This window comes from Nuphar pumila, chromosome 16 (assembly GCF_984573655.1).
Source record: "Nuphar pumila chromosome 16, dmNupPumi1.hap1.1, whole genome shotgun sequence".
NCBI classification, from domain to species: Eukaryota; Viridiplantae; Streptophyta; class Magnoliopsida; order Nymphaeales; family Nymphaeaceae; genus Nuphar; species Nuphar pumila.
Window position 1 is genome coordinate 27,606,749 of NC_143264.1, and position 12,634 is coordinate 27,619,382.

The following is a 12,634-nucleotide window of genomic DNA, read 5'->3' on the forward strand; positions in this document are numbered from 1 at the left end:
CATATCCTCTTCTTCTGAATTAAAATTGCTTGCTTATACTGACTCAGATTGGGGAGATGACCCTAGTAACCGTCACTCCACCACTGGTTTTTGTATTTTCTTAGGAGAATCTTTGATCTCATGGCGATGTAAAAAGCAACAGAAGGTCTCCTTATCATCCACTGAAGTCGAATACAGAGCCATGGCATCTACCACCATGGAAATAGTGTGGATTCGACGTCTTTTGGAAGATATGGGAGTAGTTGTCAAAGAACCAACAAAGCTTTGCTGTGACAATAAAAGTGCAATCTACATTGCCAAGAACCACACATTTTACGAGCGAACAAAGCATATAGAGATGGACTGCCATTATGTCAGAGAAGAATACTTGAAGAAAGTCATTGATCTACCATACGTGACGTCTGAGTATCAACTTGCGGACTTCTTCACAAAAGCTCTTTGTTCGCCTAGATTTCATTTACTTCTTGACAAACTTGCGGTTATCACACCGTAAGTTTGAGGGGGGGGTGTTAAAATGTATACTCAAGAACCATTATTGTAAGTATAAATATATATACTTATATACATAGAGATATGTATACATATGTTATATGTATACGTATTTCTATATATAAGTATATATATTTATACATTTTTCTCTTTTTACCCGAAAAGGGTATTTTAGTCCTTTTACATTTTGCGCATATTCCATTTGGAATATGCTGTAATTTTTCCTTTATTTTTAAATTTCTTTTATTTTTTATTTTTTCCTTTTTGCATTAGGGGTCTCCCCAATAGAGTCGTTGGGGAGCCCCCAACGGTCACAATTGTGACCGTTGGGAGCTCCCCAACGACTCCTTTGGGGAGCCCCCTTGCACCTCTCCTTTCTTGTATAAATAGGGGTGTTCCCCCTTGTTGTAAAATAAGCTTGAGAGTTTCAAGCATTTGCTTTTATTTATGAAATACATGCATTATTGCATGTTTATTATTTATACGCTTTTTGCGTATTTTGTTCAAGTGTTGTGAGAGTGCTTTCGTGCACTTTTTTTATAAAGTATTTGTGCTTGTATGTGTATTGTCTCTTCGTAGACAATTTTACTACATGTTATGTAAGGGCTGCTAACAGGTTTGTCTTGGCTGGACCCAGTTGGATCTGGAGTCTGATCCAGCTTTTGGTGCCATATTGTAATGAAATAGCAGAAAATACAAAAACAATGCCACTAATGTCTTTACAAGATTACGATCACAAAAGTGCATAAACACAAACCAATGCGATTAAGGGCTTCCAAGATCGCAACACAATGTGCACAAGCACAAATCTATCATAGGACAAAACAATAGCCATCAAGGGGCAACAACACATGCACTAAGTGCATATAAAACATCCGAGGAACTAAATAGAAAAACACAAAATGTAAAAATATTCATCTTTATTGAGCATAAATGCTTAAGAGAAGCATTAGTTACAAAAGAGGGGTTCAACCCCTATATATACACAAAGGAAGAGCATGAGGCTCTATTGGGAAGCTCCCAATAGAGTCGTTGGGAGCTCCCAACGGTCATAAATGTGACCGCTAGGGAGCCCCCAACGACTCTATGGTCTTTTGTCCATAGCGCCCTTGCTCTTTACAAAAAAGACATTAAACAAAAAGATAAAAATAAATAAATAAGAGAAAATTTGTTCTTAATTGACAGTACTATTAAATGAGTAAAAAGACAAAAATACCCCCAGAGGATATTTACGTATTACATCAATATATACATATATATGTACAAAATGAAACAAATATGTATGTATGACAATACGTGTGTATATATATATACAACTTAACACATATGAGGCATTAATCTCACCTGGGTTTGTCAGGTCCTGGTTGGGTGGATAATGGCTATACCTGGATTAATTGGGGAAAAACTCTGGTTTTGAAAAATGTTCAGATAAAAGGTCAAATCTTAGTTTGGATCCTTGGTTGGATCAAGGATTGGTTTATAGACGGCCGATGCAGTTCTAAGTCCAACTAATATTTGGACTCCTCAAATCTGATCCATCCAATTAGCTTATTGGATCTTCTCTTGGGTGTCCATTTTTAATTTATATGTCATCAAGAGTGAGTAGGTCTGGTTAAACACTGTGCTTTGACATCTTTATAGTACTAGCCTTCCTAATATTTGATCTGGATTTGATTTTGCAGAAGGTATTCCATCTGTTGGAATTTCTCCCTTTTCTGGTGGCTGGTCAACACGTGAAAGAAATGTTAGAAGCCTACAGAAATCCTGTAATTCATTAGTTTGTGCCGAACTGTTTATGTTGCTTCTTTCCTAATGTTATCCAAATTCTGCTTCATGTTGACTCGTTTCTGTTCTTAAGAAAATGTGGTTCATGAAATCTTGATATCATTCTTTTTTTTTTCTTATTCTTTTTATCCTTCTTTTCCTGTAGTTATTTGAGTTTTTTCTCAATCTTTTTCACTTTTAATGTTGATGGGTTGAAAAGTATGGTGGTTTCACATTCTTGTAATCTTTGCTTAATGTTCATAGTGTAACGAAATAGCACAGAACCCAACACATTCCAAATCGTGGTCTAAATGCCAATCAAAATGTATTTGAATGCTAACAATATAAAAACTTGATACAAGTTGTATGAATAAATGATTTCATTCATAATGAATAACAAAATAAATAAAGGCCTTACTACAATACACTCACAAACACAAAAAACCTAAAATTACCCATCACTCTCTCACCTTACAAGGCATACATCCACCCCTATTTATAGAGAAGAAAGAGAAGAAGAATATAGGAAGAGAGGATAAAAACAGTCCTCTCAAGGAAGAGGGAGGGATCTCCCAATGGCTAGAATTCTAGCCGTTGGTCCCCAAAATATATATTATATATATCTTTATATAATATATTACAATATATACATATAATATGTATATAAAGATATATATACATATATATGAACATATATGTATATATTATACTATATATATATATATATATATATATATATATATATATATATATATATATATATATATATATATATATATATATATATATATATATATATATATATATAAAGGATACATTAATCTTAACACCCCCTTCAAACTTATAGTATCTCATTGTAAGTTTGTAAATTCAAAAAAAGAACCCATTACATAAAAGTTTGTCATTTGACTTCATCAGGTGCTTCCATTCGTTGCTTCCTTAAATGGTGCTTCTTGATCTTCAATCATACTTGTTGAAGATGCACCGAGCCCTTAATCAAGAGAGAAGAGAGAGAGAGAGAAAGAGAGAGAGAGAGAGAGAGAGAGAGAGAGAGAGAGAGAGAGAGAGAGAGACGACTGCACAAGAAAAGAGTTAATCCTCTTCACTCAATTAGGGCTAATCTCTATATTAAATAGAGATAGTCCAAAGAACAAAATTACACCCAGGTCCCTCATTAAAGAATAAGATTCAAATAACCTCTAGTTTAGAAAAACTTATTTACTAAAAACATCTAAGTCTCAACACTCCCCCTCAAGCTGGAGCATAGATATCAATCATGCTCAGCTTGTCACAACACTTTGAGAAATTTGGTCTCGCCAGGGCTTTGGTAAAAACATCAGCTACTTGATCTTCGGAAGATACATGATCGGTGCAGATATACCCAGCCTGAACCAAGTCGCGAACATAGTGACAGTCAACTTCAATATGTTTAGTCCTTTCATGAAACACTGGGTTGTTGGCAATATATGTATCAGCCCTATTGTCACACATCATCAACATAGGTAGGGATACTTTCTCCTGAAGCTCAGTCAAGATTGATTTTACCCACATAATCTCAGCTGCAGTCTGGGCCATTGCTCGGTCTTCAGATTCAGCACTTGACCTGGCTACAACAGTTTGTTTCTTACTCCTCCAGGTAACAAGATTTCCTCCCACAAACACACAAAATCCAGATGTTGATTTCCTATCTTCAACAGATCCTGCATAATCTGCGTCAGTGTAAGCAACAACGTCCAAAGATGGATTTTGTTTAAACAACAGACCTTTACCAGGAGATGCCTTTAAGTACCGGAGAACCATCATAGTTGCATCCCAGTGAACTTTTGTAGGTTTGTCCATGAACTGACTGATTTTACTCACAGCTAATGAAATGTCAGGTCTAGTAACAGTCACATATAGCAACTTACCCACCAAAGATCTAAAACTGACACTGTCCACATACTCAGACTTCTCATCGAACATATGAGTTTTGGGATCCATTGGAATATTAACTGGCTTGGCTCCTAGCATTCCAGTCTCTTTTAATAAGTCCAACACATACTTTCTTTGAGACAATACTAAGCCCTCTTTGTTTCTTGCAACTTCGATACCCAGAAAATATCGAAGGTGACCAAGATCTTTAGTAACAAAGTGTTTCTGAAGATGATCTTTTGTGGCAGAAATATCTTGGGCACAACTCCCTGTTAATATGATGTCATCGACATATACCACCATAACAACAATTCCAGTACTGGTTTTCTTGATAAACAAGGAGTGATCTGAAGCTGACCTGACAAAGCCAAAACTCGACATTACCTCAAATAATTTGTGAAACCATGCCCTTGGACTCTACTTCAGGCCATAAATAGCCTTCTTCAACTTGTACACCTTCTTACACTCCCCCTGAACCTCGAACCCTAGAGGTTGTTGCATGTAGACAGTTTCATGCAAATCCCCATACAAAAAGGCATTCTTGACATCCAACTGAAACAAGGGCCATCCATGGTGCACAGCAACAGACAGAACAAGACGAATAGTGCCAAGACGAGCAACTGGGGAGAAAGTTTCAAAAATGTCAACACCATAAGTCTGAGTATACCCTTTTGCAACCAACCGGGCTTTGTGCCGTTCAATTGACCCATCCGAGTTATATTTAATGGTATATACCCATTTGCAGCCAACAATATCTGCATCAGTTGGAGGATCAACCAAATCCCAAGTGCCCCTAGAGCATAGGGCATCCATCTCATCCTGCATAGCCTGCATCCATTTGGAGTCGAATAGAGCCTGACTGTGATGAAGCGGAACAGAGGAGGCAGACAAAGCCGAGATAAAATTCTTCATAAAAGCCCCAAGATTAACTTCAGAAACAAACTGAGAAATGGGATGAAGGGTGCACTGTCTTTTCCCTTTTCGCAGAGCAATAGGAAGATCCTCATCAATAGCAGAAACTTCAGGATGCTCAGAGATACTTGCCTCAGGAGAAGGAGATAATGGGGGCATGGAGGTAGGTGGTAACCTGTGAGTATACACTATAGGAGGGTTTCTGTATCGAGTCTCCCCAGAGGATGGAGCCACAGGCTTTGGAGTGAATGACTCTAAAGGAAAAGGGGGAATTGGCAGAGGAAAAACATCACCCTGACTCTCTTGTAACCTTGGAGTAGTACTCGAAAAATAAGGAATAGACTCAAAGAAGGTAACGTCCGCACTGACATACTCTTTATGAGATATTGGATCATAGCAACGATATCCTTTTTGGTTCTTAGGATACCCAAGGAAAACACATTTAATAGACTGCGCAGCAAGTTTATCTCGATCAGGACCCAGTTTATGCACAAAACACACACATCCAAAAACTTTAGGGGGGATAGGAAAGAGAGGAGCCTCTGGATGGAGAATTTGAATTGGGATCTGGTCTTCTACGGAACTTGATGGCATGCGATTTATAAGAAACCCGGCTGTCAAAACCGCATCGCCCCAGTATGTAGCAGGCATATTGGATTGAATCATAAGGCATCGAGCAACATTAAGGATTTGTCTATGTTTCCTCTCAGCCACCCCATTTTGCTGGGAGGTATGGGGACATGTAAATTGAGGTTGAATCCCATTAACAGAGTAGAATTGAAGTAAGTCTTTGGATTTGAACTCAAGAGCATTATCAGTGCGAACAATTTTAACACATATGTCAAATTGAGTTTTTATCTCTGCAATTAAAGATTTAAGAATAACAGGACCTTGAGACCGATCTTTTAACAGGAACACCCACGATAGTCTCGAGAAGTCATCAACAATAACTAGATAATAACGACACTGAGACCTATTCGAAATCCTACTTGGACCCCACACATCTACATGAAGAAGATCAAACAATCCTTGACTTGATGGCCTCTGACTGGAGGGAAAAGAGCTTCGACAATGTTTTCCCAATTGACATGTTTCACACTGAAAAGAAACTGAGGGAGGTATATAAGGAATGACACGACGAAGTTTTGTCATTGGAAGGTGACCCAAACGATGAAGCCACAATAGAGGACTTGAGGACGATGTAACAGCAGAATAGGCAGAAACCTCTGGTTGGTGTAGGTAATACAGACCACCTTCCTCATAGCCACCACCAATCCTTCTTCCCGTCAGCATGTCCTGAAAGGTGCATCCCATAGGATCAAAAATCACTCTACAATTTAACTCTTTTGTCATTCGACTGACGGATAATAAATTCTGTGGAAACGAAGGAGCATGAAGAACATGCGACAATTAAAGAGTAGGGGTAATAGACATGTTTTCCTGCCCTACAATTGGGAAAGAACTACCATCAGCCAGACGTACCCCTTTTTGACCTGTCACAGGTTTTAAACTCAAAAAATTACTCGAGTTTCCGCACAAGTGACCCGAGGCTCCAGAATCAATGACCCACCTACCACCTTGAGCCGATTGGCCATTACCTGCCGAGCACACAACCTACGCAACAGAAGACTTCGAATTGGATGATCGTAAAGACAGGAGCTCGTCATATTCAGCCCTGCTAAGAGTTACACAATCATTGGAGGAATCTACATCTGATTTAACCATTTGAGCCATAATATAAACTAATGAGCTTGATTCACAAAATGCAAGAGCAACCACACGCGCATACCCACAATCAACTATAAATCCGACTATATCAAATTTTGACTTCACCAATGAAACCGGAGAAACACAACCTTCGACTGTTCAGATCCAAACTTTAAATATAATTTTAAGAAACTTGACCAAAACTTTCACCTCAACCAAGGATGACTATAGGTTGTAAATCACGATCACACATCCAACACGACTTAGAATGTGTTACCATCACACATCCGCCACTACGACAAACAGTAGCAGCACCCAACACAGAATCTCACTTCAAAAAACACGGTTCCCACGAACAGAATGTTTTTCACATGCTGTTTTCAACCATCAACTGAGTCAAAATGATCACGACACAGCACCCAACTGCTTGCTAAATAAAATCTGAGCACAACCAGCGATAACATGAAAAAAAAATAATTTTCCCTGTGCAATTTCACGACTGTTTTTTTTTTCGATCAGCAGCAGCCTCAACGTAATACAGGCACAGCACCAGCACACACGACCTGTGCAGAAGGTTCCCTCCTGCTTCACCCTTCACGACTGCATCATCCACGACCTCGACAGGCTGAATACCATGTCTACAATAGGCTGTCTACTACGACTATACATCCACCACTATAGAGATGCATATCACAACTAAGATAGAGATGCATACCTCGACTGCACATCCACCACGAATGTGCCTCTGATTGCTAGAAACTGAAGTCACTCGAACTTGGAGCAGGGCACGAGATCACGCTTCCAAGGACAATGGATCAGATCTCTGCTGTATCTGATTCTTCACAGCCTTTAACAGAACCGACCCCCACTTGATTTGATTTCGCTACTTCTCTGCATCAGATCTTCACTCGATCTGAACTTATCCACCATCCACACTTCAAAGATCATTTGTTTTGAAGCCCGCAGCATCCAATCAATTTGCAACGATTAGATTTTTTTTTATGTAAAAATCTGTGTCGACAACACAGATAATCAAATCAGACCAGCGGCATCACACGACCCACGGTCTGAGTGCTTCCACGATCAGCCACAATCTGAGTGCTTCCACGAAAGACAACACCAAGGGGCTACGAAACACACAGCTAGCATCCACGACCAGATCTGTCATCAGATCTTAAAAAAATTTAATCGCTGACCTGATTGGAAAAATATTCATTGAATCGAAGTTTTTCTCACGATCACGAAAGCCTCCACGATCGACTGTGCTTTGATCACACTCGATCACGCTCCCACGATCGGCTATGGCTTTGATACCATGTTGAAGATGCACTGAGCCCTTAATCAAGAGAGAAGAGAGAGAGAGAGAGAGAGAGAGAGAGAGAGACGACTGCACAAGAAAAGAGTTAATCCTCTTCACTCAATTAGGGCTAATCTCTATATTAAATAGAGATAGTCCAAAGAACAAAATTACACCCAGGTCCCTCATTAAAGAATAAGATTCAAATAACCTCTAGTTTAGAAAAACTTATTTACTAAAAACATCTAAGTCTCAACAATACTCTCCATTATACAAAGAGTCTTTAAAATTTTCAATATCACTACTTGAGAACATGTAAATAGAGCTAGCGAAGCATTCCAACTATACACATACATGTATAATAAGCCATAAAAAAAATTCAAAATTAACTATATATATTATGGAGAGATGATGGCCAAGCACATAAAAAATACAATATATTTTAAATACAATTTAACAAATTTTAAAAAAAAATCTTTTAATAGAAAGAAAAATTTTCAACATCAATTTTGAAAAAGTTCATTGAGTCTCACCTCAATAAATTTTTTAAGAAATCATAGTTCTTAATTTTTAAGAGAATATAATTGCATATTGTCAAAAGTAGAGATGCATGCATAAAATATCTCAAAGATAAACTCATAAATCATTCATCACTTTAAACATTCATAAAAACATGCATTATTCAAAGTCAATACACACATCTATCTTGAAAATCACATTAATGTTAAAATATGTATATATATATACATATACTTATATATATACATTCGTATATATATAAGTATATATATACATATATGTATATATACAGTTTCCTTTTTAGTGAAATACCCGATAGGGGTATTCTTGTAAATCCATAATGTATTTTTTCCCTTTTTACTTTTTTTCTTTTTCTCTTTTTCTTTTTTACTTTTTTCTTTTTTATTTTCCCCCTTTCTGTAAGACCACAAGGGCCCCACACTTGTAGTCGTTGGGGCCCCAATGGTCAGATTTCTGACCGTTGGGGCTCCCAACGACTACAAGGGAGCCCCTTGTGGTCCCTTCTTTGAGCCTCCCTTTTCTATAAATAGAGGAGGTGTTCTCCTCTTGTAAGCATTGGGTTTTCACCCTTCTCTTCCTTTCTTCAATAAATCCAACTTATGACTTTAAGTCATTTTCTACTTTTGAGAGTTTTGTGTGTGCACTTATAGTGTTTGTGTTCTTGGCTCTTAAGGTCACTCTTAAAGATTGCTTTTTACTCCATTGGAGCTTCCACCTCTTTTTATTACATGGTATCAAAGCTCGGTTGGTGATTGGGCTTCTCTTTATTATCTTGGAACGTGTGCCTCTCAAATTTTAAGAAGAAAGGAAGGATTTTGTGCCAATGGAACGTGATTCTAAAGTGGAGCTTTCTTTTAAGCTAAATGGGTCCAACTATCTCATGTGGGCCTCCGCGATGGAAAATCATCTAAGAGGTAAGAAACTTTGGGGTTTTGTTATGGGAACTACTTCCGAACCCTCTCTTGTTCTCACTAAAATCGAAAATGAGATTGAAAAAGCTATAGATGGCAATGACCGCATCAAAGCTATCAATAACCATCAATCCAAAGTTGAGGATTGAGAAAGTAACCATGCCAAAATTTTGGCATGGTTTATGAACAATGTTGACCTTAAAAATTGTGCTAATATTGCCAAATTTAGAAGGGCCAATGAGGCATGGTTTTTCCTTAAGGGTATGTATACCCAAAAGGATCTTGCTCGACAATTTTTTTGTCAAGAAAAAATCCGTTCCACCAAACAAATGGACATGAGTGTCCGGAACTATTTTAGCTCTCTAACTCCTCTTTGGGATGAACTTGCTCTTCTTGAGCCTAAGTGGGTGGCCCCGGAAGATATTGAATTAAGGAGGGAACAAATTGAAAAGGAACATTTTTTTCAATTTCTTCATGGTCTTCGCCCGGAATTTGAACAAGTTAAGGCATCTCTTCTCCATAGAAGCAAAGCCTTACCTATTGAAGATGCCATCGCCGAAATATGCCAAGAGGAAACTCGACTTGGCTTAAGCATTAACAATGATGAAGTTTTGGCCGTTACTAGGCCCGGATCAAATGTTAAAGTCTATAGACCTCCTCACTTCAACAAAAATAGTAATGGGCCTAGAAAGGGAATAATATGCCATTATTGTAATGAACCGGGACACATTAGACCGGTTTGTCCCAAACTTAAAGGAAAAGTAGCCGCGGTTGGAGAAAATTCTCCAAAGAAGGAAGAAGAAAAAGCCAAAGAGGGAGATATCAAAGAGACTCTTAATCACATCTCCGAAGTTCTCCAACATCTTCTCAAGACTTCTTCCTCAACATCCGAAGCCGCCATCGCCTATTCTTCATCACCTCCAGGTATGTGGATACTATACTCCGGTGCTTTTTTTCATATGACATCTCATAAAAACTCTCTTTCAAATGTTTTTTCCGTACCCATATCCTCTTATGTTTCAACGACCGATGGAACATCATTAAAAATTGAAAGTATTGGAACGCTTGATTTTAAAAATTCTAAAAAAAAATTCGTTCCTAAAGTAAGAATCGTTTCAAAAATTAATTTAAATCTTTTTTTCGTTTCTCAAATCACCGATCATGGATATCAAGTCTCTTTCTCACCTAAAGATTGCACCGTGCAGGATCTCCAGTCAGGGAAGCTGATTGGGCAAGGCCATAGAAGGGATGATCTCTATTTTATGGACTTTTTGACTCTTCCATCTAAATCCTCTTGCAATCTTGTAAAAGACAAAAGTATTGGAATTTGGCATGAGAGACTTGGTCATCCAAATTTTGTAAAAATGTCTCTTTTTCCGTTTTTGAACAATACTTGTAAAGACAATCACATGACTTGTAAAGATTGCATTTTTGGGAAATCTAAAGCTACTCCATTTCCTCGAAGAAGTTACTTTACCACTCGGCCATTTGAACTTGTTCATTCCGATGTGTGGGGACCTTCCCCTATTTTGTCTAAAGGAGGTTTTTCGTATTCTGTGGTCTTTATTGATGACTTCACTCAATTCACGTGGATTTACTTCCTAAGTCGCAAATCCGAAGTTTTCTCTTTCTTTACAGAATTCCATGCAATGGTTAAAAATCAATTCTTGGGAAATCTATCTATTCTTAGGTCTGATTCGGGAGGCAAATATATGTCCAATGATTTTCAAAGCTATTTAAAAGAAAATGGAATTTTTCATCAACGTTCTTGTCCCAACACTCCGCAACAAAATGGTCTTGCGGAAAGAAAGCATAGACACATAATAGAAACTACAAGAACGTTATTAATTTCAAAAAATATCCCAAAATCCTTTTGGGCCAAAGCGGTTCTAACCTCAACGTATCTTATCAATATAACCCCTTCATCCTGTTTGAAAAATCTTTCTTCATTTGAAAAACTTTACAATATGTCTCTCGATTATAAAAGACTAAGGATTTTTGGATGTAAATGCTTTGTTCTAACTCACAAAAATGATAAACTTTCTCCTAGGGCTATTGAATGCATTTTCTTAGGATATGGCGAAAAACAAAAAGGTTATAGATGTTTTGACATATTCAAGAGCAAACTTTATATCTCAAAAGATGTCACATTCCTAGAAGAAGAAAATGGTTTTTCACACCAACCAAATGAAAATATTGCTTATTCTTTTTTATTTGACTTATTGCCTCAAGAAAACATCATAGATGATCATATTGATGTTAAAATATATGAAATATATATATATATATATATATATATATATATATATATATATATATATATATATATATATATATATATATATATATATATATATATATATATATATATATATATATATATATATTTTTTTTTTTTTAACAGTCACTACCCGATAAGGGGTAGTTTTGTAATCTCGCCCAATAGGGGCATTTTAAACTTTTTCCTTTTCTTCCTTTTTCCTTTTTCCTTTTTCTTTTTCTATTTTTTCTTATTTCTTTTTTTTGTTTTTTTGTTTCTTTTGTGCATTTAATGCACAACCATTGGGGGCCCCAACAAAGAGTCGTTGGGCCCCCAACGGTCACAATTGTGATCGTTGGGAGCCCAACGACTCCTTGTTGGGACTCCCAATGGTCCCTTTCTCTTGCTTTTCTCTAACTCTCCCTCACTCCTCTCTTGCCTATAAATAAGTGGGGTCTCCCCCTTTGTAATGTGTGGCTTCTTCAAGCCCTTTAGTGCATTTATAAGATTTTATGCTTTCTAGCCATTATTGGCTTTTGTGTATGTCCTCTTTTGGACTTGTTCTTTGATTTCTATGTGTGAATGTCCATTGTAGGACATACATTTCTTTTCCGCATATTTCATTACATGGTATCAGAGCCTTGGTTGTGCTCTTGATTCATATAGCTAGTTGTCTTGTTTTATCTCTCTCTTTGTTTGTCCTCCATTCTTGATTATATAATGGAAGGAGAACAAAAGATTGATCTCTCCTTCAAGCTTAATGGTACTAACTACATGATGTGGGCCGTCGCCATGGAGAACAACCTCAAAGGTAAAAAGCTTTGGGGATATGTTATGGGCACC

The 12,634-nt window shown here is 37.3% G+C and overlaps 1 protein-coding gene across 5 annotated transcripts in view; it reads left to right on the forward strand.

The window, feature by feature from the left end:
* Positions 1–12,634, forward strand: part of LOC149813134 (Amino acid kinase family protein) — a 187,233-nt gene that overhangs the window by 74,636 nt on the left and 99,963 nt on the right. For 4 of the 5 annotated variants that reach the window (XM_089992468.1, XM_089992472.1, XM_089992471.1 and 1 more), the window contains exon 5: positions 2,172–2,233. In XM_089992468.1, coding sequence (XP_089848594.1) covers positions 2,172–2,233 — 62 coding nt within the window. Of the gene's footprint in view, positions 1–2,171; positions 2,267–12,634 lie in introns of all 5 variants that reach the window. The other variant, XM_089992469.1, reaches the window with a different exon arrangement.